We start from the raw sequence: 27,391 nt of genomic DNA, 5'->3' as shown, positions 1-27,391 counted from the left end.
GCCAACAATTAAAAACATTTTCTGGCCCAGCCACTGCACCCGAAACTCATGTGCCATGGGGGAAGAATGGCGTCATCTAACATCAAATATCTTACCGTCGACAGCTCTACGTTTTGGCCCAATAGACCATAGGCTCGACAAGGTCTCGTCGCTTCCATTGCCTCATTCAGAGACAGCAACACACAGTTTCCTTTCTGACTGGTCGGACACCGGAAGTACAGAAACGATCAAGCCTACAACAACCTATGCCAAAGCCGACAATGAGCTGGACAGCAGCGGACTTGTATATCAAGATTCACAAAAGCTCAGTGGCACATGCTGCCTCCATAGCTTGGTTGTGACCGATACCGTGGAATCAAAAATCGGCATTCAAAGCAAGTTGCAACCAACAGGACTCGGAGTTGAGGATATTCACGATGCCACGGAAGGCTCTGGTGTTGTTTTGTACCCAGAAAAGTCGTATAATCTGTCCGTGGCTAGTTTGCTGATCACTCCAACCTCAAACTGGGTCTCTGAGAGCAATTATGTCCATGCTCCGTCGGCCTATTCAAATCAAGCTACTTCGCAGGGAATGCAAGCCGGGGAACCCCAAGCGAAAGCAAAAAACAATGCCATTTATGTGACAAGGAACCCGAATATTTCATCAAACTGCGTCGGATCGTCTCACGGCCTTATGTGTAGCCAGAAATTTAAAAACAAACGGTTAAGAACAAACGGTTAAGAACAAACGGTTAAGAACAAACGGTTAAGAACAAACGGTTAAGAACAAATGGTCGAGCACAGTCAATTAAGAACAGTCGGTTAAGAATAAAAAAGGACGTGAGTGGAGAAGTGATGAATGGTCGAAGCGAGGGCAGATGTCCCAATAACGTCCAAAAAAACTCTCCTCCATACTGAAATTGGCCTTGATAGACTAGCGCTTTGCCTCATACCGAGCCTATCATGAGTTGATCGCTTATGATTTGTCTGGACATTATCCGTGGGATGAGAGTACGAGCCAATATCTCCATTTGTAAAGACAGCCTTCGGATAGACCTTTAGCTTCACTGTTCTGCTGTAGATTCGTCCGCTAGTACTTCATAGAATTGATGGGTAACCACTTGGACGTATACTGACTTTTCCGCGCGGATTGGCGTGCTTTTGCGAATGACTCGGATCCATGTTAGCTAAAAAGAGAATAATAATATTTACACGAGCCGTAGGGTGGAATCAAAATGTAACTAGGAGCGTTTCTGCCATTTTGTCTGATCGACAGACTGTTAGCAAACATCATCATTGATCTCAAGTATTTGAGGAAACACCAAATCCAGGTTTCGAGAATCAACTTTGTCCCTGTTGGTCTGCATGAAAAACAATGGAGATTATTGTGGATACATACCCTCCATATGAAACCGCGTCAATGAAATTGCATCACATCAGGTTGCCTTTTTATTTTGTGGCCAATAATCATTACAGTACAGCTCAATTGCGAAAAAGACGTGTCTAAGCCTGCGTAGGCTTGAACCATTATTGTTTAGAAAATGGTCATTTAGCATATGACTGAATATTTCATACCAAATAAGACAAGGGCCTAGGCAAATACCGTTGTATAATGCAGTTATGTTACCGAACTGACCTTGTTTCATGTATCAAAAAAAAATAAAAATAAAGTCCACTGTGGCTTGTCTGTATTAAAACGGTGGCTGTGCTGGCCTATTTCAACTTGTAATAACCTTACAGAGAGAGAGATACCGATGCCGTGTTCCCCTTACGCCCCAAAGCAGCCATGACGAAGCGCGAAAATGATATCGAATTACAGTATAGTAACGAAGTACTTGAGCCGGTTTTGATTTCGACTATCGGTGGATTACCACATTTCGCATCGAGTACGGGCGTTCATTGCTCAATCAAACACGTCCCGGTCTTTGCGAAGAACCTCATTGGAATGGCAATGATGGTCACCTCGGTCGCAAGTAATCTTCCGGGATCGAGAGATGCCATGGCCTGATGCCATGGACTGGGGATTCGCGGCTGTTCTCTGGCCAAAGCAAAGTAATTATTCAAGCACGTAGACAGATATGCGTCTTTTTTGGTCTTCGAACTCATAGTACACGCTTGCGCTTAGAGCCATTTGTCTGACAAATGCAGGGTTCTCTCGTTCGATTGTAGTTGAGTAGGTCACTCCTGAAATTACCAAAAGACATGACGGTCGAATTGTTGTGAAAGATGGTCTCGAAATTCTGGTGAGACCTCGCTTTTCTTGCTGCATTGTTATCCTATACAGTAATGTAAATCTAAAGAGTGATGAAATTGGCATCAGCGATTTGGACTGGGGGGAGAGTTGGAAACATCTTCACGCTGCAAATATGGAACTTTCATTTTTATGAAAAATCCAAAGCTGTATGGGGCGTACACGTCCCAATTTGGTAAAAGAAATCTGCAGATGCGGTGGCTTGCAATAAAAGATAAACTTGTGCCGATTGACAAGGTCCGGCAAGTTTCTGCAAGAAAAAGCAAGAAAGAGTGGGACTATGTCATAGAGCAAAGACTGCCAATCTTCGTAGGCATTTAATAATGCTGACTGACGTATATTTTCCGTACAGTATAGATTCCAGGAGCCAAAGGGTAAGGAAATGATCAGTCCACAATTGGAGGCTTGCCGTGATGATGTTGTCCCAAAAGCGAGCTTTCCATGTCAGACTTGATATTGCATTTTCTTTACTTTCAACGATTTTTGGCAAGATCTCACTCTCCACAGCTAACCCTGCGTTTGTCTTCTGGTCAGAAACCATTGCTGGTGAATAAAATTAGTCAGCCGGTCGTTATTCGAGGAGAGGAGGGGGGGGGGGGGGGGGCTTGCGTGCTAAAGGGCTCAGTATTTACGCACGAATCGGGGTTCTCCATCGTTGTATCTGGCGGTGCTTTCCCATAGGTGCGGTAATAAACGCACTGCCATGCCACCGAAGAAGAGATAATCAAGAGTATTACCGTCCAACTTGCGCATAATACCGTCAGTCAGATAGGAAGTAATCTTTTCGTGGGTGTTCCAGGACCCAACGCCAGCATTCTCGCGGAGGATGATGTCGTGATTCACTATTGAGCCTGCTGGGCTCTGGTTGACTTCATGGTGATGCCAATCTCTTCAAGGCAGTATGAATGGCGGACAACAAACGACGGTACAGCCCTTTCAAGCTGGAAGCGCCGGATGTATATTCAGTGCCCTAGGGAGCTTCCCGATGGGTGGAAATGCTTCGCTGTGTGACCCGGGTGGTGAAAGTTATGATAATGACCGGTTCGAGGTCGCAAAAGGTAGGACTGACTCTCTCTAAGTACGATCAGTTAGTATGGACCAAGGAAGCCAAAGGGGTGCGAAGATCGAACTCATGGTGAGATGCTCAAGGCAGAGCTTTACTCTGCTTAAGTACACACGACAGAAGGATGTTGAAATTCTTATTCCAGGAGGAGTGCCTCAATATATAACCCCTTTGCGGTGATATCACTTCACGCTGAATTATGAGACGGGTAGGTGTGGGTGCTCCTGGGAGTCCTGAGTTCCAACTCTAGCTCAAAGTACATGATTGGCTGAGAAAATTGCCTGTGAGGCTCATACCTGGTATTCTAGTAGGCTCCTGGGAGCGTGTGGTGGTCAATCAACCTCATTCAACAAAAGCGAAAAAGAATTGACAGTATATGCTCGGAAAGGCCTTCTCATTTGTGCACTCGTTGGAAAGAGGAAGTACCAAACTGATCCATCTCGTTGCTGTACTGAACATGAAATCCCTCAGTTTGTTTTGTTACATGACAATATTGTAGACCTCTCGAGTAGATTCGCAAACTCGCCATCGTCCTACCGGAGGTTCAAGCCCGAAGGGTCATTGTGGGGCAAATTAATGAAATGATCCTGGGAGCAAAGCTGGAAGTGGGAGGTCGACAGGTCTAGAGCGTACGGTCGCATTGACGACGCAATTTTTTTTTTGATGGGACAATGGGGGTGATCTAGAGAAAAGCCGCACGTGATGTGACTAGCGTGTTGCATTTTATTGATGTAGCTCAGGCCGCTCATATTTACGCTCAGCCCATGCTCAGTGAGTAGATCTAGGGTGCTCAGGTGACCATCAGGTGATGCTCAGTGAGCAGATCAGTGTGATTATGTAATACTCAGTGAGCGGATCAGGGCGCTCGGAGGCGTGCTCAATTTTACTCTGAGAGCAAAAAGCGGCAAGAGGTGAGCACTAAAATGGAAAGGGAAAAGTCTCAAGCGCCAGGCATTATCCGGTACATATGTTCCGGGAATCCTCCCAACTTCATCCCAACCTTAAGATCAACCCGAACGATTTAGGATTCATTTCAAGATTTCCGATTGGTTGAAATATTGCCTACAATCCCTAATGATTGATCTTTGAATTAGCATCGGAAATAAAAAATAGGTCAGCACAATTCGCCACTGGTCCGGCACCGATCCACTCATCTGGCCACCAAAGCTGGACCCTTTCAGGGCAGTTATACCTTAACTGACAAGGAAAAGAGCTAGTTTAAGGCCAAATAAAACACCATTCAAAACTTTGTAGGCGGCCATTGCCCGGCTGACTGTATATAGCAGTGCGTGCTGGTTTCAACGTATTACGGTACGGACGATGGAAGTAACATTATATTTTCAACCCTTATAGCCCTTGCATCACTTCGCTACAACATCCCAATCGAATTTCTACCGTAGTTTAGCCCTAAGAATAGCGACGTTAGTACCGCGATGCGCTTGTGGTCTGGTAGTTCTGTGATTGCCAGATTTGGGAACTGTTGTGAGGCTATCTGGGAAGTGATAGTATCTCAAGAAGGCCAGACAAAATCGACGATGAATTCCAAAGTGAAGTTATACCCCCCCCGACTGCTAAGTATGACTGGTCAATGTTTGGGTTCCCCGTACGTGCAAAGGGTGTCCACAAATCCTGGATGGCGTTGGTATAACCCACATCAGCTTCAACGCAGATGGGCTTACATAGAGATGTTACATCGCGAACCGCTCGCAAATATCGCTGGAGTGGCATTTGGAACAAGGGACTTTGGGGCGGCCGACGGAACATGAATATGTCCCAAGGGCTCAAGTGTGACAGCGTACCCCGGCTTCATTGTGGATATCTAAATTCGCTCTAAAAAAATACACCGCAAACTTCAATCTGAGCTAACTGAAAGCCAGTACCGGTAAAGAAGGTATGGGCTGTAACGTTTACCATGGCGTTGTAGGCATTGTTGAACAAGTATTCCGATGAGGAATTGCTTTTGGGTGTCCTATCAGGTCTAAGCTGGATCTGAGAAAATAGGTAAGACAGTAGATATCGGTGAATGGATCCTTACCGACAGACGACTCTACAACATACAACCAAAGGATAAAGCCCGTGCATGATAGGCTGTCTAAAAAGCCCGTCGGCAATGTCCCACCGGGCCCACCTTCCCCGCAGCTGACATCAGACGAACGGGTCTTTTTCGCAGTCGCCTAAGGGCTATACTAGATTTACTGCGCCAAAGATTGCTTGAACCGTTTGCTTTTTTCTTCTGAGTATAATCGTCAGTTTGCGCAGGTAGGAAGATGAATATGTGGACGTGACAAATCTGAGAGGGATCCGTTCTTGAAGCTCTCGTGGCTAGTGCCAAACGCCCACCTTCCCTGTGTTGTGTCAATTGTACATTTCATCCAGGAAGATTTGTAAGAAAAGGTGTGTTGAATGCTTGCACAGGAAGTAACTGCAGGAGACAAACTACATTTGTGTCATGTTCTGAATATGGAGTGGAACAGGGAAAGAGCGCAAATGAAACTGTCGGATGATAACCTGTAAGGATCCACATTCGCTTTAGAACTACAACCTTCGAGAAGCTGATGGTTGAGGGCTTTTCCCACGTTATTTTGTTCTTTCCTCCTATGTGATCCCACTTTTCTGCTAAGTTTATGATATTGTAGGCTGTGGAATTCGTGGTTGGATTTCTAATCATCTACAACTAAGTGCAAGGGGTGTCCATCAAGTAGAATAGAGTTGCTTTCCCTCTTCCGATCAGGTATCCCTTAATTCTTAATTAAATTCTCGCCTCCATTCCTTCGCACTCCGTTCCCCTCCGTAGCTTGACTAGGTTCTGTCGACGTAGGCTTCAGGCCCGCCTCTCTCACGCGCCAACCACACTAATCTCCAACTCATCCTAAGGTCAAAATAATCAGTGGAATGTCTCAAAGTGAAAGGACAGATCGCGCCTTCCGGGCACAGTTCCAACTGGTCTGTGGTCGGGCAACTAACCTCAAAGCCGACCGGGATAATCAAACTAGGCAATCCCCAGCTCTCGCTCAGACGCGGGTTACTCTGCATGTAGCGCCGATATTCCGGCGCACCGGGCCTTACAACATTGTCAGCAACCACAACCGTGCCTTCCTTGTTCAGGAATTCCAATTTCTCGGCCAGCTTCGCATCCGACTCGCAGAGCGCCTCATCTATCTAGATCATGCATACATGGTCAGCAATCTCCAGTGGATCATTGTGACCGTGGAATCTACCACGTAACCGACATAACCGCCCAGCTCCACCACTACGCGGGGGTAGTAATCATAGATCACGCCAGTTATTTTCTCAGCTTTGTTGGAGCAAATGTTGATAAGAAACTCCTCTTAGGAGGCGAACTCGTCCAGGGCACCCAGGATGGCGGATGGGGAACCCCGCAGTTTGGGGTCGAGGTCAGGGTGGTTGTAGATGTATCTGAGCAGGGTCAACTCGCGGCCATCGTGTGATTCAAAAATATCTTCGTCATTCAGGCCTTGCATCTTTTTGAGGGACGGGTACTTTGTGAAGATCTCGGGGTCAACCATGGTGGGCAAAGGGTAGAGTGGAGAGGTAAATGGAAAAATGGGGCAGGAAATAAAGCTTGGGGAATCGAAGGCTTTTCATAAACTATTCAGCCCTACCAAGTTTCCGTTATTAGGCCAACGGGCCGTCGCAGCTAGGATGCATTTTCGGGTAGAAAAGTCACTTTCACAAAGTTTACTTTTTTCGCCGCTTTCAAATAGGTAAAAAGACATCAGCAAAGAAAAGCCAAAATGACGCCACAAAGCTCCAGAAGCGGCCGAATTTCAAACTCTTGCAGATGAAGGATATACGGCAGACTTTCGCGTGGATCGCGATGTACAGCGTTGTTCCAAGGTTAAACGCACTGCTAAGCTGAGGCTGAGCGGGAACGGGTCCCGGTTGTGTGGGCCGACCCGCTAACCTTGAACCATCCGCGACTCCCCGCAAACCAAACATCCTCGGGCCCCGTTTGCGCCGAGCGCCCCCGTAACTCCGTTAACCCCATCTGCCGGAGATAACCTTGGAAAGAGACCGAATGTTGCCTATGTAGGTAACGTGTCTCAATTTGATGGCATGAAGCGCGAGATTTCCAGCTTGGTGTAAGTGACTTAATTCCTTTAAAGGTTCAATCCATTGCTATGCTATAACCGCATTAAAACAACACGAAGCCAAAAAGACTGTATAATCTCCCTCCAATCCAGCACACATTGTATGCAAGATACCCATCATGGCCGCAGCCACACTCCCAGTATCCCCCACGCCTGCCCTCAGTGATCGTGATGCCGTCGCTGACGCCCTCTACCGCGGCGTTGTCGCCTTTGACACAGCTGATGATGTTCTCTTCAAATCTGCCTTGACTGATGACGCCGTATTGGTACTTAATGGTACCGTCATGGAAGGCTACGACGCTATCTACAGCCAATGCTACGCCAACATCGCCAAAATGGACACCAACCACTTCCTCACCAACGCGTATCAACACTACCGAAGAATCAAGGGCTCAGGTAGCATGCTCTGCTCTTTCTCAACACTATCGCGGTGGAGAGGGCATGAAGCCCGGCTCCGACTTCCTGCTTGCTGGTGGATTGTACGCGGTCGAGTTAGAAAGAAATGCCGGAGACGGACTGTGGAAGATGAAGCACTGGACGCTGAAGACTACTTGGGGACAAGGTGACTGGGGCGTTTTCGGCAGATAGATTGGTGCGAGAGAGCAGTAAAGAAGCGTGTACTATGGATGTTGCACATAATACATAGTACATAGCAGAAGCTCCCATTTGTGGCCGTTGCGACCAAAGTGGCCAAAGTCAGTAACGAAAATAACGTGAAGACAATTGCCAACTAGAGTTCGGCTGTGCTTTTTTCTTTGTCTTTTTACGATACGAAAGAATGGATATAGGGGTAATCGGATAGTCGGCTAAATGTCACGTCGGGAACATTGTGCTCTGACACAAAGTGATAATCACCTTATGTTGAGGTTGAGTTGAGGCATGCCGCTATCGCCGCGTGCTACGCCTGCACGATCCCACCAGGCTACATGTAAGGTAGTATTCAACCTAATAAAAGAGAATCGGAGGCTTCAAAAAGTAAAATCATACGATATAGTCGCGAAAGCCCATCACGAAACTTCCTTGAAACCTCTTTTGAACATCCAGCATCCCCCTCAGAGACTCCCATCCTGCCTCGCCAGCAAACGAACAGCGTGGCCGAGACAGGGGCATACCATTCCTAGGGCTCCTGGTGACCATTGTGAAGACTGACTCCGTGACTATCCCGGCTGTCATGGGTCCGGAGATGCCACGGGTGGTATATTGGCATAAACGGGGAACAAGGCGGTTAGAGATTTACAAGGAATATGTGCAAATGGTACCAGAGTGTGGTAGTTGAAGCTTGCGGCGTGAGGTTGAAGCCAGTACACAGTGTGGATGATACCGATGGAAATTTGTAGACAATTGAGACGATGGCAAGCCGAACAAATTTGCCCCTTGTCATATCTCTCCGCACGTTTCAAGATACGAAGAGCGAAGAACGAGAAGTTCACGAGTGTCCGAAAATAGACTCGGTGTTTGTTTGGGAGCTGCTTACCTAATCACCTCGACGGTCGTTCTTTCGTAACCGCATCGGGAGACTTGTTTATGGCTGCCCCGCGTTTTCTATCTTATTTCTGCGTCATACAGTCAGCCCGTGAATAGTTACGAGAGTGACCGCACTTATTTGTTGTTGCATTCCTTAAAGTGCGCTCTTCCACCCCTTTGGCGGCACGCGTGCCTCCGGAGATCCCATCACATGAGTCCGCCATGTCGGCCTCGCCGCGCAGCCAGAGCTCCTCTCCCGATATACTGGGACCTCCAGGCGATGCCCAGTACTTGATCTCATCACCGATTAAACCCTTCACGGGGCGCCAAAGCTGGATGTCCCCTATGATGGCGAAATCACGAACTCCGGCCAAGCGACCGCGACCGCGCATCAGTCCCAGTCCCGCGAAAAGCGCGCATTCGATTCAATTCAGCGATGTATTACTCCCCGGGTCACCGACACTCAAGCTCAATGGTGGTAGACAGAGATCACTCTCTCCGGAGAAGCTTCAGGATGGAAATGTCAGCCCGTGGCGCATCCGACTCACGCTCGAAGCGACACAAGACGAAGAGGATGAGAACCGGGGTAGCCCATCGCGCAAACGATTAAAACCCTCGACTAAGACAACAATGATACCATTAAAAGATGAGAGGAGTCCATTAAAAGAGAAGACGCCCTTAAGGCGGCGAGGGCGTCCACAAAATTCTGACATGATCTTGTCCCCGTATGTCGGGGGCGCTGGCCAGACCCCTCGCCCTGGACATACACCAGGCCCGGGGCATACTCCTGGGCTCCGAGCTGGTGACTATCAAGCACGCAAAAGAGTCCAACCACGGGGCACGCCCAAACCCAAACCACGGGATTTTCAGCTACAAGATGATCAACAAACGCCGACTGTCGAATATGACCATCTCTTTAGTCCGATGGATATCATTCCCAATAGTGATTCCAGCCAAGACCAGCAATTCAGTCCAATGAACACCATGGCCAATGAACCTGGCCGCAGCCAACATGAATACAGTCCGATGGATACTATAGCTGGTGAAGCTAGTTTGGGCCACCAAAGATCCAGCTCTACGGATGCACTAAGCAGCGACGTTAGCCTAGACCAACAGCGATTTAGTCCGACGGATTCTTTCGCTGGGAGTAATGCGCATGCCAGTCCCTTGAATCTCGTAGGGGATGTGGACTCCGAAGATGACTCTTGGGGAAACTCAGAAATGTCAATTGCAGAGCTTCCTGGCCCAACAGAGCCCATCGCAGAAAATCCAGGCAATTTTCGCCGGGATTACGGCCGAGCGAGTTTGGAGACGCCTGTTATCGGAGCCACGGAACTCCACTTTTTAGATGATGAGAACATCAACTCTACCCCTTCTAAAAGGCCATCACCTACACGTGAGAGAGCAATTTTGTCATCGAGGGCTTCTTCTCACAATACCGCTAGCCCACAATCGCGCACATATCCGACTCCAACCCCCACTTCTTCGCTGGTCGATGAAGAAAATCAAACCCAACAAGCTGACGGGGATCATTCCCCAAGGACAGAGATCCAGCATGCTGAGACTGATGCCGTTGAAGATCCGGTGGACGAGTACGACGAATTTGACACCATCATGGAAAGTGAAGGATTCACTATGATTTCCCTTGATACACTCCCATCAGCCAAGCAGCATGGATTCGGCTCCAGCGCTATGACGAAAGGCGTAACCAAACCAAAGGATGTTGGAGGACGGTTGAGACGCAAGCTTCCCGGGACGATCGAAGACCTCCGAGGCGATTCTCGTGCTCAAAAGTCATCCAGTCCAGTCACTTCGACCCTGGGTCCTGGGTTACACGAAAATCAAAACAAACAAATGCCGGAGAAGCAAAATGTACATTCGATTGAGCGGCAATCCGTCAACCATGTTAATGAGATCGCCTACCCTGAATTCCTTGCCGCATCGTCCCCAGTTAAACCTACTCTTGTTCCAAAGAAGAGGACTTTCATCAGTTTGGCTAAACTTGTTCGTCTTAGCTTGGCCTTACAAGGTCTCTTTAGTCCCCAAGGAGACGAGTGGTCAGGCAAGAGTAATGCTCGTCACAAAAGACGTCGGTTGGAGGGTGTTTTCGGTACTTTCAACGATGACACGCAGCGAGAACTCCGAGCGGCCATGGGGCTAGGACAGGAGTTTGCTCTGCGTCGAATGATCGCCGAGGAAGATGAGGCTGCGGCTATAGCAGCAGATCATGCAGCATCTCTTCTCGAGGAGGAACGTCTTGAGGAAGAACGGGAAGTACAGGAAGAGCACCACTATGACGAATTCAATGACGAAGAATCGGAAGAGGAGGAGCATGGTCAACCCTTTGAAGACGAGATTCAGCAGCACACAGAATACACCCAAACGTCATATTCCAATCCCAATAACTCCATGCAGCAAAGCCCAATTTCCCACCAAAAGACACAACGGGAAGCACAATGGCAGCTTGAGCGAGAAACAGTCAGCCGTCAGGCTCAGATGGCTTCAAACTTACGGTCCGTCGTTTACATCAATAGCGATGAGGATGCGGCGGAAGATGATGGGGACATCGAATTTGAACGTGAACAACAATTTCAATCTGAAACCGGATATGGGGTTGAGGAAGAGCTCAATGATTCCACACCCGATACCATGCCAAAACAAGCACCATCTATGCCCCAAGGTGTTCAACCCAAACCTAAGCCCGAGCTCGAGCCCGTGGAAAGCGCGGAAGATGATGATGACGGATATGATGATATTTGGCAACTTGAAGCCAACGACCACAGCCACATCTCACAACACTTGGAGGATCATGATGTTCAGTCCCATCCGCAGCCGCTTGCACGTCCTTTGGGCAACCTTGCTCCAATTTCTGCTGGTCAAGACTACCTAAGTTCATCTCCTTATGCTACTTCGGAGCACGACTATGTAGCGCGCTTCGGACCGTCCAAAGTTCGCGAGTTGCGTGAACAAAAGGTCGATTTGTCTGCTTTGCTTGCGGAGGAGGATACACCAAACCGTGCACGGTACTACAATGGAACGAGCACTCCTCGGGGTGTGCTAGCTCGCTCATTCAAGACACATAATCCATCCATCAATGGCTCTCCCATTAAAGGCCCAGTGTCGCGCACTCCAGCGCGTATTCGTTTACAACCTCTCTCCCAGTCCAGCCCTGATGTTCCTAATCCACGGGTCCCCAGTCCAAAAGTTGCGTTTGTCGATGAGAAGAAATCCCCGAAGATTGTACAAAGAAGCCCGCCCATGCAGGAACCATTGAAAGATGAATTTGACAACAGCAGCGTTTCCAATGCTGCCCTCAGTCAATCCGAATCTGCCAACATTGATTCTACCTCCACCCCGCAGCCTCGTCAGCTCAATCGAGAGCAGCCAGGATCATCCTGGTTCAGTAAAATAACCAGTTTCACTCCGCAATGGCTGAAAGCCCCTACACGTGACCGAAGCTCGAGTGTTAGTACTATTCCGGAGGAAGCGTCTGATTTTGAAGATGAAGAGGAAATGGCCAGCATTGAATCTGCGAAGAAACTTGAGGGACACCTCCAAGATGAGCCTCTCTCAAAGCAAGCGAGCCAATCACCCGCGAGCCATTGGAGGCAGCCATCGCCGTCTCAGTCTCCACAGAGACAGCAAGATCCTCTGCCCACAATGGAAGAAGAGGAGGAGGAGGGTCCGATACAGGAAAGAAGCATTTCTCGAGACTTCCTTGAAGAAGAGGAGGCGCCCATTTTTAAGCGGAGTGTCTCGCAAGATCTCTTGGAGAACAAAGATGCAGAGCCAGTTAACCACCAAAATAGAGCGCCTCCAGAACGACGGCCACTTGCTGTCTTCGGATACTTTTCCGACGAGCATTACGCCACGCTTCGTCGTATCTACCGAGTTGCCAAGCGCTACCCTGAGCACTTTGAATACTATGATGCTCCAGGGCGGGCTTCCATCATCGGTGATTGGATATGGACCTCCGATGGTCATCACGGGGTGCCCATCACCGAGATCCAATTTGCCATCATCGATCGCTTTGCCCAGGACCTTGCTCGGGCTGACATCCAATATGGTGGCAGCGGACAGATCGATTGGACGGAAGCTGACCTGCATCGGAGACTCATTAGCATCATTATTGGCGAGCAGATCCGAGAGGAAAGAAAGGCCAAGGCCAACCGGGGTACTTCTGTGGATACATGGCGATGAACGTCTAGTTTTTTTCAGCCAATTCTTCTTATACTATGAATTTTTTTTTTTTTTTGGATATCCAACGAGTACCTGGCGTCATGGTTTTGTTTTCAATGCGTCGGCTCTTGTTCTAGTTATGATTCCCTCACGGTTATTGGTTAGGCTTGTGTGCAGCATTGGGCTGTTTTGGAGGTGTTTCTTATTCCCGTTAATTTAGGCCTCTCTAGCCTTCAGCCTCATCAGTGGAACATTCATAAGGTGCTGCATGTTGCGTATCCCTTCTAAGTTTCGATCGATGTGGCCAAAGTACCAAATCCAGGAAGGGGATCCTTGACTTCACTTGCGAACATCCTGTGTATATCGTGTCTTGTAAATATGTATCTAGCCAAACAGGGAGGCTTCATGCATCACGATCCCTTAGTTCCCCGAGTAAGTATCTCACAGCAGAGACAGACACGTAAATCGCCCGATTGAATCCAGCACTCAACTCAGTCCAGCTCATTACACCGGTCAAGTCAACGTCAATGTTCACTCCAAACCCGCTTCTGTCTCGTCATCATGAAAAGACTGTACAGCCAAGCCCCTCAAATTGTCAAACCGTGCCCGAAGCAAGCACAACCTACATTGAAGTTTCAACTAAACCTGTAGGCCTCCACCATCTAGACCAACCATGATAACCCGCGCCTCCTGCACTATCGTGTACTTCTCGCGTGGACAGCCAAGCAGAAGCCGGAGAGCCTCGCATTCCCCACCTCCGTGCGAGGTACCTGCGAGGTGCCTGCGAGGTGCCTGCGAGGTGTCCCTGCACGCGTTTTCGTACTTGGGCTAGATCGTGAAATACCACCTGGGACGCGAACCGGGACATTTATAAAAGCAAGGTTGGTAGCAATACGGGGAAAGACTTCCCAAAGAACAAGATAACACGTCTATCCTCTCTTCTATCCCTTTTCCATACATAAAGTATATGTGCATCTCAGATCCCAACGATGCCAGTCTTCACAAGCGTCCAACGAGCCCTCCCACCACTCTCTCTCCCCTGGAAACGACGAACAAGTCTTAAAGGCAAATCCCCCGAACCGGAAGTTCACCTCAACGAAAAGAATCCCATGCGGTCAGACTCCAACATCCCCCACGACCAGAACACTGAACCCATCTTCATGCACCATGACGTCCACGGACCCGTGCAGGTAGCGGTGAACACCCACCCAAACTACAACCCCTCCACCCCCCAATCAGCACAATCTGCATCGGCAAATCTCCCGGATCCAGTGGCGGATTCGACTTCCGAGAACCGGGTGCACTGTTCCAGCCAGACGCGTCCGACGCCGGCCCAGTTCGTTCGCGCTGTTAGTTGGGCGAGTATTATCCGCAGTCGGGATCGGTGGACTGTCGAACAGGAGAGGGAGCTTATGCATGCGCAGAGACAGCTGGGGAGGTGTCAGAAGGCGTGGAGTTCTGAACAGGAAGTTTGGTTATCGCATGTATGTGAACACCACGTTCCTTTTTTTTTTTTTTTTTTTTTTCTTTTTTTTTCTTTTTTCTTCGGGGTTTCTCTTGCTGTTTATTTTGCTACGCTGTTTATCATTCTATGCAGTCGGGTTCGCCATCACCCTTTCTGAATTTGACCTGGAAGTATAACGAATCAAGGACTGATTCTTTTTGCGGTGCAGGTCCAGGCTCTCAGCGAAGAAAAGGATGCACATGCTAGTTTCCTGTCTATGCGGCAAAGACAGCAGGATGATGAACAGCATCATTTCCGTAAGGCGTGGAAGCGGCGACGATCTTCGTCAGGTGACGATGAGGTGCAGCAGTCTGCAATCGAAACTGCGAATCGAATAGGGAAGTTGCGTCGCGTGCAGCGCCATGGCTATTCAGGGCAGCGGTTGGGCGCTGGATCGGCGGTTTTGGCCGTGGAGGGATGATGGGATGGTGACGAGGATGGCTTTTCCAGTGCTCGAGTTGAAAAGATAGTAGATTTTTGTGTTCATTTAGCCTAAGCGTATGCTGATTCGTGGATGGATCGAATGGGCATCTCCAACGTAGATGATTAAAAAACCTTTCCATAGATATCATATTTACCTAGTCCTCCTCTCTCTCCCCTACCACTTCCTCTCCTTCCCATCAGGCCATTTCCGAAACAAATCTGCCAACAAATCAATCGGCGCCGTCAAAAGTCCAACGGCAGTCTCAAAGAACGGCTCAGTAGGCGCAAGCGGATGCGATCTCGACGGAACAAAGATCTTGACCCTATCCAACGACTTGGTCAATTCCACACTCTCCTCTTTGGACAACAACTTCTCAAGTCTGGGCAAATCCACATCCTCCTCATGTCTGGCATGGATCCCCAAATCACGCATGAGCCCCTTCAGTGTAGGCACGAATCTCGGATCTGTAGAGGAAAGACCCTGGAATGCTTTTAGCTGGTGCTTAACACCCCGATGCTCGAGTCTGTTTTTATCTGCTAGTCCCTGTCCGTCCGGGAGGGATTCGATGAGCGCGGGATAGACGACGAGTTCCTCGCCGATTAGATGACGGGCTAGTTCCCAGGTGAACTGGTTTTGGAATCGGGTTTGTTCGTCTGGGTCTGTTGAGGAGAGGAGTTTGTTGCTGTGGGATTCGAGTTCTAAATGGTCGTGTTTAATGGCGGGGAGGATGCGGCTGTGTGCGGATGGAGCTGCGGCTTCTTCGGTGAAGGTTTGCAGGGTTGGTTTTATGTTGCCGCTGAAGAGTGGTTTGGGGGATTCGGCTTTTGGTCGGGATGGGGAGGTCATCAGTGGTGGTTTGGGGATGGGAGGGAGGATAGCGAAGGCGCGCCGGAGCATGAGGACGGATGGTGCTGTGTTGCTTGGGATGTTGTGACTGCTGTAGCTTAAGAAACTAACTGAGAATCTACTTGATAGAATGGCCGGCGATGAGTTCCGTTTGGGTCATAATGATGATGTGGATGTTAGCCCCAAGTTGAGATCACTTCATCAAAATTTACAACCTTGATAGTATCGCACAGTTCATAAGTCAGAATACAGACCGGAGTCAGTCACCCCTGAGGAAATGATATCTCTGAGCTCATCGACACTTTTGTGATATGGGAAACAAACACTCAAGGCAATTGAGGTATACCCTCAAATGGCATTTGGCCTGTTCTGTTGACTGTCATGCTGCCCAGGGAGGGAGATATCCCCGTGCTGAGGCTTTAATACATAGATAGACCTATCAGGTAGAATCAAATTACAGAAGACTCAGGAGTAAGGAATCCATGTAAATTGTACCACCCATTACAGGGCCAAGCACGAAGCTTCGAAACAAAGTACGATAGGTGTGTTTTCCAACAACATCATGCAGGCCAGGGCAATCATAGTTCCTCAAAGAAAAAAAGAAAAAAAGAAAAAAGAAAATCCACGGAGAAAATTGTGAAAAAAAAATGAAAATGAAATCCCAAACACCTCCGAGGTCCATCCCTCAGAACAGCTAATATGATCAACGATAAAGGGTAATCCGTAACCGCGTCCCGCGGTAAACACCATCCCAACCCATCTTAACGTACATCCGAGACTTCATATGCATATCCCTAGTGGTTGCGGGTCCGCTTTCGACTGCGCTCGCGTTCCATGGCAGCAGGCTGGAACATCTCGAAGCCCGGGTGGTGGAGGGTAGGAGTCCAGTCAATACCCATGGCGGGTGAGAAATCCGGGTGTAGCTGGCCGAAGACAGCGGGATCGGCAGGGTGGCCATCGACCAGCTCTGCGGAAGTAGGAAGGGGTGCGGCCACGAGTTCGACGAGAGATGCGTCGATCCAATTGGGTGGTTTACTAGCGAGACGGCTGATACGCGCGCAGTCGTCGTCGACTTCCTCGTTCATGAGGGAGGTCAATGGGGGTGCGTTCCCGTTGGGTCGTGCATGGTGGTTGGAGAGGACGTGGTAGGGGAGGATTGGGCGGGTGGCGGGCTTATCAGCCAGGTCGGCTAGGGCGCTCAGAGCGCTATGTGCGGCGGTGGTGCGGGTGGATCTGGTGGCGTGGAAGTTGTGGCTGGCGGTGCGCATCATGTCGGCTGCACTCGGGGTGCCGTTATCTTCGTGGCCTGTGCCTTCGGGGGTATCCTCGGCGTCGGTGTTGTTACCGTTTGTCACAGTGCCGGATCCGTGGTCTGGGCGCCTGGAAGTAGAGAAGAAGTGGATAGCCGCCAGGTGTGCCTGGTTTGCGTGTGCATTAAGTTCCTTGTCGGTGAAGAGGGAGTGGATCGAGTAGGTTGGTGCCACCTGCTCCTTTGTGACCTCGGCTTTGTTGCGCTTCGCGGGAGTGGCATCGCCCGCGTCCCGCGCAGGCGATCCAGTTTCCTCCTCTGGAGCCTTCCGCTTGCGCTTGTTCAATTCCGACATGAAACCATTGCCCAGCTCGTCGAGGTCAACGCGATGACGGGTGTGCCGAGTTGTCTTGCGGTTACTGTGGATACCACCAGGGCTGGCAGGGTTTGTGATGCTGAACTGATTGGGGTGGAGGAGGAGGGCATTGGTGTCGGCAATGTCGAGCTGCTCCTTTTCACGCATCAGACGGGCACGCTTGCCGGAGATATTCTGCACCAATCGCTCTCGAAGGGTAGAAGACAGATGACGGAATTCTTCCTGTGCGAAGTAAGTGCGAAAGTCACGGTCCCGCTGTTGTCTCTCCATAACATTGTTGTAGTTGTTCTGTACCAGAAAAAAAAAACAAGGCACTGGTTAGAGAAATCTCCTTATAGATGAGAAAAACCTAAAACTCACCATGGCCATGACCAATTCTGCGTCCCTCTTCTCCTTGATCTCATTAACCTGTTGCACAAACCTGGAATACCAGGATCCAGCAAGGCCAGCCATTTCTTTCGCAAACTTGCTGCCTCCACCAACAGTTTCCTCAATCAATGCTGCAATGCTTTCCGCAGAGTCTGGGAGCGGTCCAGTCACGTAGGGATCAGCATTGTTGATCAGCGTCATATCGCACTGGAGTGCGTGCAACTGCTGACGAAACTGGATGTCCCGGTTGTTGCTGAACTGACCTGTCAGTTCCTGGAGCCGTTCCTGGAGCGCGGTACGCCGTTTATCGCGTTTCGAAGGCGCTCCGCCAGCCCCGCCACCGGGGCTGAGGGGCGGAGGGTTTGGGTAGGACATTGTATATGGCGAGGGTGGGCGAGAAAGGGTGGTGGATTGCATAAGGTAGGTGATTTAAAGGAAGATGAGATGAGAGGGGTGGGTCACAGTCGAATATGGACGGCAGAATGTTTGGCCGCCCCCGAAGGTGGACAATGAGGTGCAAGAGACGAGGTGAATAGGAATTGGAGTTCCTGGTTCTAGTTTGAGAGAAACTGTGTGGAGAAAGTAGAAAGGGGAGCACAATGAATTAATAGAAATGGGTTTTCCCAATTTCTATTGGTGTCCTTTTCAATTCGGACCACAGCTATCTTGAGCGATATACATTGGTAATGACGGTTACTTGGACAGTTCAGATCACAGCCATTTAAACCATTGACCAAAAAGATTACCTTACATCTAGATATGACACCAGACCAAGTAGAAGTGTGCAGTAGCTCAATAGTACCTAGAATCTAACAGCCCCTGTTCTTAATGACGTAGTTGAGCAATCTGATCCATTTGGCTCAAGATGAAGATGGAATAAATGACATTTAATTATTAGAATCTTCTCAAGTGTCTTTTTAAGATGCCTTTGTCTACTTCGGCACTAATGAATGCCTGTTCAGAATTATTAGCTTCAAAACTGTCGAAAGGTGTCCAAAGTACGATTTTCACGAATAACGTGAGACTAGAAGTGCTGACACAATTCACTGTCACGCTATACATAGATGGTCACACTTCTTTAATGAAAGCCAGAGGACCAAATTGGTAAGGTGGGTGTTGACCCTTTGCCCAGACATTTCGGTGATGCCTAATGAGAGCCTGATAGAGCCACAATCGTGATCACTACATATACTTAGTCCAGATGATATGCAACATTGCAGACAACGAAAAGATGTTGTTAATAGCAGATATGTTCCCACTAAAATTGTGTACATCTCTGTCCATCATCAAGACAGACCAAAAATTATCATAAAACCCGAATCGCCAATCACAACCGGGGTATTCATAGTTCATTCAAAATGCCCACGCGGGAAATAGAGCCCCAAGCGAGTCATGCAAGTGTGCGAAAGAATCAATTCGCACCGAAAAATCGAGATCCAACGCCGGGGACACCTCCATGGGTCCCATGTCATCTTTTGTAAAGGCCGTTTGTTAAAATATGCTATTGCGGAAGAGGGGGTTGTGGAAGAATGAAAAGGGGGTGAGGATTCGAGAAAGAGCCAGGAGGAGCAAGAAAAAGCGATCTGGCAATGCTGCAATGATCTAATTCGTTCGACGAATCACAAAGACACCAAGCTCAATACCATCACGAGGTTCACTGTCCTCGCAATAGCGCCGCTTTCGGATGCCATCGCAGATCTCACTTAGGAGCCCGGAAGATGTGACTTCCTTGTTGCCCATCAGGCCTGAACATCCGGAGCTTGCGCTCTTAGATGAGCGCCGGCCGTTTTGCCAGTACAGGCTGAGGACTTCCTTCATGCGGGCTTTCTCCTGGTGGATGAACCATTCGGCCCAGAGGCTGCGGTCAAGGTGGGTGTCTCCACGCCCTGCATCGGCCACATGGTATCGGGAGGAGGAATCGTTATCGCTCAATGATTCACAGAGTGCCACGATGTTCGCTTTCATGGTGGCGAAGTCGTCCATTTGAGAGACAGAAGAGACCTTGCCGAGGTAGCGCCCCACGTCTGCGGACAACTCATTCACTACAACGAGCTGGCGGAGAAGGGGGTCGAGGATGGGGCCCAGGTACTGGGACTTGAAGGTTGATGCACCTTTCTTGGTTGGATACACAAAGAGAAGAGAGCCGCCATTAGGTGATAGCTCGCTCATACGATCAACAAGGAAAGATGGTCGTGTACGACAAAACAGGTCGCGATACTCTTGAGCAGAGGTTGGGGGGAGATAGCGCTCGAGGACCGAGATGTGGACGCTGCCAGGGGGAACAATGGGCACCGGGGCGTGAGACATCTGCCGTTGGAGGGGTCCACGATAGTCATGATAAGCACCCACAACTGCTGCACTGGAGAAAACCGTGGCGTTGAAGTAATCCTCAGCAGCATTGGGAGAACGAGGAGTGCTGGGAGGAGAGTGGGGCAGATTCGAAAGGCTAAATTGCTCCGGTACTGCGTGGGTCACATTGATATAGGGTGACTGGCCAGGCTGCAAGTGATTGTGGACGGCCTGTACTATGGAGGAAAATACGCTGTCAACTTTCGATACTGATGCCGCCTGGTCAGATGTTCTGGGATATGGAAGAGTCTGGGAAACGATTTTGACGGCCTCGCTTCGTGTCTTGCAGAGGGCAAGTGATGAAGCTGGAAATAGTCAGTGATTGGCCATGAAGCACGGATGTGTGGAAAGCTTACCAGTCAGATCGATGCCATGATCCAGCCAAGAGCCAATGTCTTGCTGACAATCCATGTCATCGGGGGGCCCAGGACTGCCTCCAGAGCTGGACGACCTGTGAGAAAGCCCATCCGATGGGCTGCTGAATGTGTCCGAAGCACCAGTCGCAGAGGAGTTTTCCACACTCGGGTTGTCATTCATCATGGCCAAAGATCCCGGGTGGGGGTGTGTATCGAACAACATCATCTCGGACTTGGGGTTCCACGCAACGTGCATGTCTTCCTCTGGCGGCGTAGGGGGCAATGTGGCAGGGTATTCAGACTGATAGTGTGAGTTCCAAGAAGGCGAAGCAGCCAAAGGCCTATGCCCGCGAGACACAGTGGTTGAAAGGCGAAGACGAGAGTCAACCGACCGCGTGCGAGACTCTAGACGGTAGGGCGAACCAGGCGAACCGGGAGAGGCACGTTGATCCCACGATGGGAAGTTCACGGCAACACTACTTTTGGAGAGAAAGCGAGATACCGGGGATGGTCTGGTTCGAAGAGATCCTTGTGAAGCCCGTCGGCGAATCTTGGAGGGGTTGATAGTTTCCTGTGTATCTGAGTTCTGGGGGAGATGGTCTCTGGTATCCAGTTTCACTGTTGATGGGACATGCATGGTGTGAATGTCAGGAGTAGGAGTGACAGGCCAGCACTGTCCATTGCATGAGGGTGTCATCCAGTCTGTTTTTTCTATTGGACGGAAAGAGATGGCAGCCGTCATGAATCGTCAAAGGATGACTAAAAGGTGATGTTCGGGTCCAAGCGTGGGAGGGATGTTTAGAAGATCGAATGAAAAGTTGAGGTTCAAAAAAGAGAAGATAAGAGAGGGAAAGGATTGGAATATTTGGAGGGGAAAAGAAGAAGGGATGAAAGAAGAATAAGAAGAAGCAAAAGAGGGCGTGAATCGAATGGAAATTGACGGGAAGGGCAAAGTGGGTATTAGGTACTTCGCCATAGCATGGGATGCTAGACACTAGACCATGTACTGGGTACTAGCTGGGGCAAGGGTTGGGGCCAGACTCTTCAGGTCGGGACAGTCTAGACCTTCCAAGTCGTGGAGTCATCGGTTTCTACCTTTTTGCTTCCTTTTTTAACTTTTTTTTTTGGCTGTAAGGGATGTAGGTAATTTATTTAGACTATTTTTATTTAAATTAATCAGATAGAACTACTCCGTAAGATGCTAAATCATATAAAATATTACAAGAATATAGTTGTGAAGATGAAATTGTGAAATTGGGAAATTGTGTATAAAAATGGGTGCCGGTCTAGAGCGACCGATGTGCTCCCGTCTGGGCTCCACGGGGGGCTGACGATCATTTTCGGGTTGTGCAAGTTGAGACCAGAATGCACTTTAAAATAATGTATTTGAATCTTATTTGAATCTATTTGAGTATCCTTAAATGAAGGCTTCATTACCCGAACCAGAGTCGAGCATAAGACTACCCTATTATGCTTTTGCCCATCACTTCCCCCCCCTAATACGGCCCAAGCCTTTGGTTTCACAAGTTGTCAGTACCATAGAACGCATGTGGAGCATGGGCCTGGATGAGGTACTGAGTACTCCGTACTCCGTACTTCGTACCCAGAGACTATGCGCACACGAATGTAGCGCCTTCCGTTTCCGGAAAGGGGTTGGGCATCGGCATATGCTCCTGTGTGCCAACGCATAGAACATACAGGCTACTCCGTACAATGTTTAAATTTACACAGGTAGTTTGATCTAAGCATTTCGATACTCGGGTCTAAGTTTTATGCAATGTCTAGTTCGCAGCAAGTTCGCACTCCGGAGATCCTTGAATCATAGAATCCAGGAATCTGAGTGGCACTCTGACAGGCGACCCCATAAATCCAGCTTCAGATTTAGTCCGGATCGCGCGAGGGGCGTTGGGACCGTTTTTAATTTCCACTGTGCGCCTCGATCTGGTTCACTTCCCTGTTCCCATCTCCAGCTTGCTCCACCGTCTCACGCTGAGTATGTCGCCACGGCGTTGAATTCATTTTCGAGTGCCTCCTACGATTTACTCCAATTAGCAATATTTAATTCTCGTTGACTTGCGAAGTGGAGTTTTGGTTACTTTGTGCTTAGTATGTACGGGAGTCGAAGTCGATTGGACGAGCACACGTCAACTGATTCTACGTGCGTGTGCTACTTGGATGGGAACCATGAGAAAGAGAGAAAAACTGACGATGAAGATTGAATTATAAGACCATCACGATGACCACCATTATCCGACAGGATCAAAAAAAAAATCACCTCATTACTGTTGGCCATGCAGACCGAATTCAACCGCGGGGTTTATCTCCATCGACCCGAGGAGATGGGACACTTCCTTCATCCCATGGTTCTGGGTCTGATTGCATCATCACAGCGGACTCCAGATCCGCGGAGACCCTTGCATATCGAGAACTTGGTCTCGGTCGCGTGGTAGACTGGGGAGTACCAAGTGTCCCGTGAGATTAGGGAATTGGCACCCGTGACATCCCGGATAGGATTCTCTGTACAACGTAGATTCCCCAAGGTCCGTAGACACACTTGTAGAACCCCGAGTGGTTTCAATCGACAAAGAAGGGCTGATTTCTGGAAAAACAGTCCCGGTCGGCGGTGTTTGTAAAGCAACCGGTTGGTTGAGAGTTGAGAGAAAAATGCATCTGGTGGGAGTCGCCACCATAGCCCAATAGAGATTCCTCATGAAGTCAGTGACCGACGCCGAGACTGAGTCGCAGTGGTGCAGCCAGCCAGGGGCTGTGTCATTTCCGGCGAGCAATTCCACAAAAGCGAGGAGCGATATCTCTGCTCCTCGCGCGTCAGACGAACCTGTTTTCGCGCGAAACTAGATGGCTTCAGGGGAATTGTGCAGGAGGCGGAGCGACTGCCGTAGACGGGCACGGGGGTCTTGGCGAGCGACGGGTTATCGAGTGTCGCGCTGAGCTCGTAGCACTGGCGCACGAGCTCTTGCACGCCGTCAGTCAGACGAGAGGCGCGCTCCTCAATATCCGGCCAGAAGGCATCGCCCCAGAAAGGGTCTTCGCAGACGGCTGTCTCGAGGGCGTTCAGCCAGCACTGGAATCCGGAGCGGGGTCCTGCAAGCTGAGAGGCAACGGCGACGAATCGGATTGTCGGTTCCGAGTGCAGCACGTGCTGGACGATGCAGGCTGGGCAGCGAGCTGTCAGGTACCAGTCGTGTTCTTCGGTGAGGATGCAGTTCAGCCAGGCGAAGGCGCTGCGGGCTTCACCGCGGAAGGCGCGTTCGGGCTCAGCGCCTTTCTGAGTCGGGAGGGCGCGGGCAGCGATGCGCTCGGCTTGGTGGTTGATGAGGAAGAGGGGCACGAGGAGGGTGTGGATTATGTCGCGGTGGAGGCGGAAGGTTTCTTGGTCGGTGGAAGTGCAGGAGTGTCGGTGGCCGGCGCAGAAACTCGGTCGCTCCATACCGCATTCCTGGCGGCGAAGTTGTTCGCGCATTACTTGAAAGGCTTCATTGCGCTCTAGCTCGACTTGTTCATGTCGGGAGATGTGGAACGGGGAGGCCATTGTGGATGATCTGTCGAATTGTATGATGTCGGATGTTTCTTTGGTGGATTTGGTGGGTCGTATGATCGGGGGCAATAGTATAGGGATAGGGGGTTATAGAACCATCTCGGAAAATTGACAAAACCAGGTAAAGGGTAGGGCTGCGTAGAAATAGTCCATTAGTGAAAATAGTCTAGGACCGGATGCGGGCTGGATATTATATGGTGGTGTTTCCACTCCCCCCTCCCCTTTGCGGAAACGTCATTTACAGACTCTCCCGTTTTGGGTAACAAGTCCAAGGGAAAGCCCAGACGATCCTAATGGACGGATCCACTAGCTGACGAACACACTGCGTGTGGGGACGATTATTGGCGGACATTTCGGAACGAAGTGGAGGAGTGGAGATTGGAAGTCTGGACTGTCGCACATCCAAGCAAGTTAGGGATGCAGATAGATCTTTATTTTGTCACAGACCTACGCCAATTACATAGATATTAGATGGATACAACGTGATTCCTGCTAGGTTCCTACTGTTTCCACCCTCATCTGTCAATATCGAGATATTTGCCATAGTAGTACTTAACCTCCTTGGCTAGCAAGGACCTCGTTCTAGCCCCTCGTGTTGACCGCCGAAAACCGCCCAGTGGGGTACCGTGGCAGTCTGGAATTGAAGAATATTTTCCAGGATCGTGTTGGCGTGACTGCTAGTAGAATACACAGTGATATGCTTAGGGGTCCATGAGATTATCCCTGATATCTTCCTCACCCGATCTCTGCCCAACGCGTCTCGTGAATAAAAAGACGTTCCCTACTGGACTTTGAAAGGAACCAAAGATTTCAAGTGACCCAATATTCTGTCGATCGATGAGCTCCCGTGTGGGAATGCAGTTCAGGGTTTGAAGGTTGGACCATCTTTCCCATGTCCAGTCAGAGTGGAGATAAGGGTCGAATCCAGAACAGCAGTGATTGACAGGGTTTAAGATGGGAGAATACTTGTCCGGCGTCGTGGCACCGTCAGACTAGTGACAATAATAAGCATTTTAAATCATCAATGTGTCTCAAGCCGCCCAAGGTACGAGTTATTAGTACTCCGTAGTAATTATAGCATAGGGGGGGGGGGGGTGTTGTGGAACTCGGTATCTTCGGGGTTAGGGGAGGGGGGGGGCAACAAGAGAACAATCTTGGAAGGGTTTCCTTTTACACAGAACTTGTTAATTTGAAGTTTTTTTTTAATGGGGACTGCACATCTTCCACTCCGTTACTCTGTACCTAAATATCTTTACTTGCATGGAGTGCTCCATAGTCTAGATTTACGGAGTACTCCATCCGCTATGTGTGTGAGATCTGCATGGAGAATTAGGGCTGGGCCCCAACAGCTCGGGTTCAGGTGGCTGGAGTCAACAATCAACATTGGAACTTGCCCAGGTACTCCAATTGTAGACGTTGTCTACGTTGTATACGTTGTGTTGTATACTTTAACATCCTTATCACTTTGTGTGCCTTGAAAGCTTTAGGAAATTACCTGGAATGTCGGAAATGAGGCTAGGAATGAAGTCCGCTAGTTGGGAGCACCCTGCAGATAATTTGGTTGCTATAGCTCCAAATCAAGGAACTGTTGTGTTATTCTCAGGTTTCATGTCAAGTTCCCTTTCAAATTGAAGTAACTCTTTGCGTTTGCACCTGCCTTGATTCTTTCGTCCTGGCAAGAGCGTCAAACTGCCAGACTTCCCTCTTCATTACCAAGTCATTCCTATTTGATCGCATCCTCCAACTGTTACGTTTACAGAAGTAAATCATGTTATCATCCCTGGCATTTTCAGTGCCATTGCTACTTGTTGGCCTACAGGCTACGGCAGTGGCAATCTCACCGATTTCGGCTGTCGGCTCCAAGTTCTTCTACGAGAACGGAACCCAGTTCTACATCAAAGGTACCCAGAAATCCTGCACTGTAGATTGCCCGACTGACTCGCACAGGCATTGCTTATCAGCTTACTCCCAGTGACCCGCTCGTCGACACTGCCCAATGCAAGCGTGACATCGCCCGAATGTCCGAACTGGGCACCAATGCGATCCGCGTGTACCACGTGGACCCCCATGCTGACCACAAGGGCTGTATGTCGGCGCTCGCAGATGCTGGTACGATCGGTTCCACTTCCCGGAGTGATTCTTCATCCTCATGCGTTATCTAGGAATCCACTTGTTCGTCGACTTGGACACTTTCAATACCCAGATTGAACAGGCAGGTCCACTTTGTCTTCGTGTGGATCATCTGCTGACGATCGTAGACCGAGCCTCACTGGAATCAGACCCAGTTTGATCACTTCAAGGAGGTGCTCGATGAGTTCCAAAAGTTCGACAACACTGCCGGCGTCTTGGTCGGAAATGAGGTACTCACCACGGCCGATGGTTCGGCTGCTGCTCCCTACGTTTTGGCGGCTGCTCGCGACATCAAGGCCTATCGTGATAAGAAGGGCTACCGTGAGATCCCCGTTGGGTACTCTGCAGCCGATATTGCCGATCTGAGACCCATGCTGCAAAACTATATGGCCTGTGCCCAGAACGCATCCGAACGCTTGGACTTTTATTCACTGAACGCCTACGAATGGTGCGGTGCATCCAGCTATGAGCAGTCTGGATACAACATGCTGCAGAAGAACGCGACGGATTACCCCATCCCCATCTTCTTCTCCGAGACCGGGTGCAATACCCCTTCACCCCGCACCTTTGAGGATCAGGCTGCCATCTTTGGTGACCAAATGTCTGATACTTGGTCTGGATCGATCATCTATGAGTGGATTGAGGAAACCAATGACTATGGGTTGATCAATTATGGACCGTCCGTTGACGCTGCGACCGCGACCGCCAGCAGCATCGAGGACGGCTTTACCCGTAAGGGCACCCCGACGCCCGTGTCGCCTGATTTCAACAACCTCAAGTCCCAGTGGGCTACTCTGCACCCGACCGGAGTCGCCCTTTCCGCCTATCGCAAGAGCGCATCCAGCCTCACCGCCATCGAGTGCCCTGCCTCGACCTCTGGTGGATGGGCAGTTGACCCAAGCTCGCCGCTTCCTACCTTGGGACAGACCTTTAAGAAGGGCTCTGCTTCCACAGCGACCGCTAAGAACAGCAAGGTTACTAATGTCAGTTCAAGCGTATCCCCCTCTGCATCGGCAACAAAGGAAGGCGGTGCTCACGCTGTGACCGTTGGCTCACCAGCGACTGAGCGCCTACTCGTTGGATCCTTGGTGCTGTCTGGCCTGCTGGGTATCGTCGCTATTTGGCTTTGAGTATGTTGCTGTCTTGTTACTCGACCCTGGACGATTGCGCCTCGAGCCATTGTA

At 49.7% G+C, this 27,391-nt stretch overlaps 10 protein-coding genes across 10 annotated transcripts; 4 read left to right on the top strand and 6 right to left on the bottom strand.

Moving 5' to 3' along the window:
* Positions 1 to 2,737: 2,737 nt before the first annotated feature.
* On the bottom strand, positions 2,738 to 3,364 carry Pdw03_2208 (uncharacterized protein; the record flags this gene model as incomplete). The annotated part of the gene is made up of 4 exons (XM_066100115.1): positions 2,738 to 2,773; positions 2,867 to 3,091; positions 3,300 to 3,304; positions 3,361 to 3,364. 4 exons carry the CDS (start codon positions 3,362 to 3,364, stop codon positions 2,738 to 2,740), a joined length of 270 nt encoding a protein of 89 aa, XP_065957842.1.
* A 2,765-nt stretch (positions 3,365 to 6,129) lies between these two features.
* On the bottom strand, positions 6,130 to 6,820 carry Pdw03_2207 (Catechol O-methyltransferase; the record flags this gene model as incomplete). Its single annotated transcript, XM_066100114.1, has 4 exons — positions 6,130 to 6,162; positions 6,258 to 6,452; positions 6,512 to 6,588; positions 6,649 to 6,820. 4 exons carry the CDS (start codon positions 6,818 to 6,820, stop codon positions 6,130 to 6,132), a joined length of 477 nt encoding a protein of 158 aa, XP_065957841.1.
* Positions 6,821 to 7,524: 704 nt separating this feature from the next.
* Pdw03_2206 (uncharacterized protein) lies at positions 7,525 to 7,971 on the top strand (the record flags this gene model as incomplete). Its single annotated transcript, XM_014681336.1, has 1 exon — positions 7,525 to 7,971. The coding sequence occupies one exon, from the start codon at positions 7,525 to 7,527 to the stop codon at positions 7,969 to 7,971; it is 447 nt and encodes a 148-aa protein (XP_014536822.1).
* A 1,120-nt stretch (positions 7,972 to 9,091) lies between these two features.
* On the top strand, positions 9,092 to 13,069 carry Pdw03_2205 (AT DNA binding protein, putative; the record flags this gene model as incomplete). The annotated part of the gene is made up of 1 exon (XM_014681335.1): positions 9,092 to 13,069. One exon carries the CDS (start codon positions 9,092 to 9,094, stop codon positions 13,067 to 13,069), a length of 3,978 nt encoding a protein of 1,325 aa, XP_014536821.1.
* A 968-nt stretch (positions 13,070 to 14,037) lies between these two features.
* Positions 14,038 to 14,973, top strand: Pdw03_2204 (uncharacterized protein; the record flags this gene model as incomplete). Its single annotated transcript, XM_014681334.1, has 2 exons — positions 14,038 to 14,532; positions 14,722 to 14,973. The coding sequence occupies 2 exons, from the start codon at positions 14,038 to 14,040 to the stop codon at positions 14,971 to 14,973; spliced, it is 747 nt and encodes a 248-aa protein (XP_014536820.1).
* A 177-nt stretch (positions 14,974 to 15,150) lies between these two features.
* Pdw03_2203 (putative hemerythrin-like protein) lies at positions 15,151 to 15,873 on the bottom strand (the record flags this gene model as incomplete). The annotated part of the gene is made up of 1 exon (XM_014681333.1): positions 15,151 to 15,873. The coding sequence occupies one exon, from the start codon at positions 15,871 to 15,873 to the stop codon at positions 15,151 to 15,153; it is 723 nt and encodes a 240-aa protein (XP_014536819.1).
* Positions 15,874 to 16,616: 743 nt separating this feature from the next.
* Pdw03_2202 (Deacetylase complex subunit Sds3, putative) lies at positions 16,617 to 18,191 on the bottom strand (the record flags this gene model as incomplete). Its single annotated transcript, XM_014681332.1, has 2 exons — positions 16,617 to 17,735; positions 17,808 to 18,191. The coding sequence occupies 2 exons, from the start codon at positions 18,189 to 18,191 to the stop codon at positions 16,617 to 16,619; spliced, it is 1,503 nt and encodes a 500-aa protein (XP_014536818.1).
* A 1,227-nt stretch (positions 18,192 to 19,418) lies between these two features.
* On the bottom strand, positions 19,419 to 21,158 carry Pdw03_2201 (deacetylase complex subunit Sds3, putative; the record flags this gene model as incomplete). The annotated part of the gene is made up of 2 exons (XM_014681331.1): positions 19,419 to 20,470; positions 20,522 to 21,158. The coding sequence occupies 2 exons, from the start codon at positions 21,156 to 21,158 to the stop codon at positions 19,419 to 19,421; spliced, it is 1,689 nt and encodes a 562-aa protein (XP_014536817.1).
* A 2,070-nt stretch (positions 21,159 to 23,228) lies between these two features.
* Positions 23,229 to 24,071, bottom strand: Pdw03_2200 (Endoribonuclease L-PSP/chorismate mutase-like protein; the record flags this gene model as incomplete). Its single annotated transcript, XM_014681330.1, has 1 exon — positions 23,229 to 24,071. The coding sequence occupies one exon, from the start codon at positions 24,069 to 24,071 to the stop codon at positions 23,229 to 23,231; it is 843 nt and encodes a 280-aa protein (XP_014536816.1).
* A 1,774-nt stretch (positions 24,072 to 25,845) lies between these two features.
* Positions 25,846 to 27,337, top strand: Pdw03_2199 (Glycoside hydrolase, superfamily; the record flags this gene model as incomplete). Its single annotated transcript, XM_066100113.1, has 4 exons — positions 25,846 to 25,978; positions 26,025 to 26,186; positions 26,240 to 26,289; positions 26,336 to 27,337. 4 exons carry the CDS (start codon positions 25,846 to 25,848, stop codon positions 27,335 to 27,337), a joined length of 1,347 nt encoding a protein of 448 aa, XP_065957840.1.
* Positions 27,338 to 27,391: the final 54 nt, after the last annotated feature.

This window comes from Penicillium digitatum, chromosome 5, assembly GCF_016767815.1.
Source record: "Penicillium digitatum chromosome 5, complete sequence".
NCBI lineage: Eukaryota > Fungi > Ascomycota > Eurotiomycetes > Eurotiales > Aspergillaceae > Penicillium > Penicillium digitatum.
The sequence above is the reverse complement of the archived record's forward strand: the minus strand, read 5'-3'. Positions and strand labels throughout refer to the sequence as shown.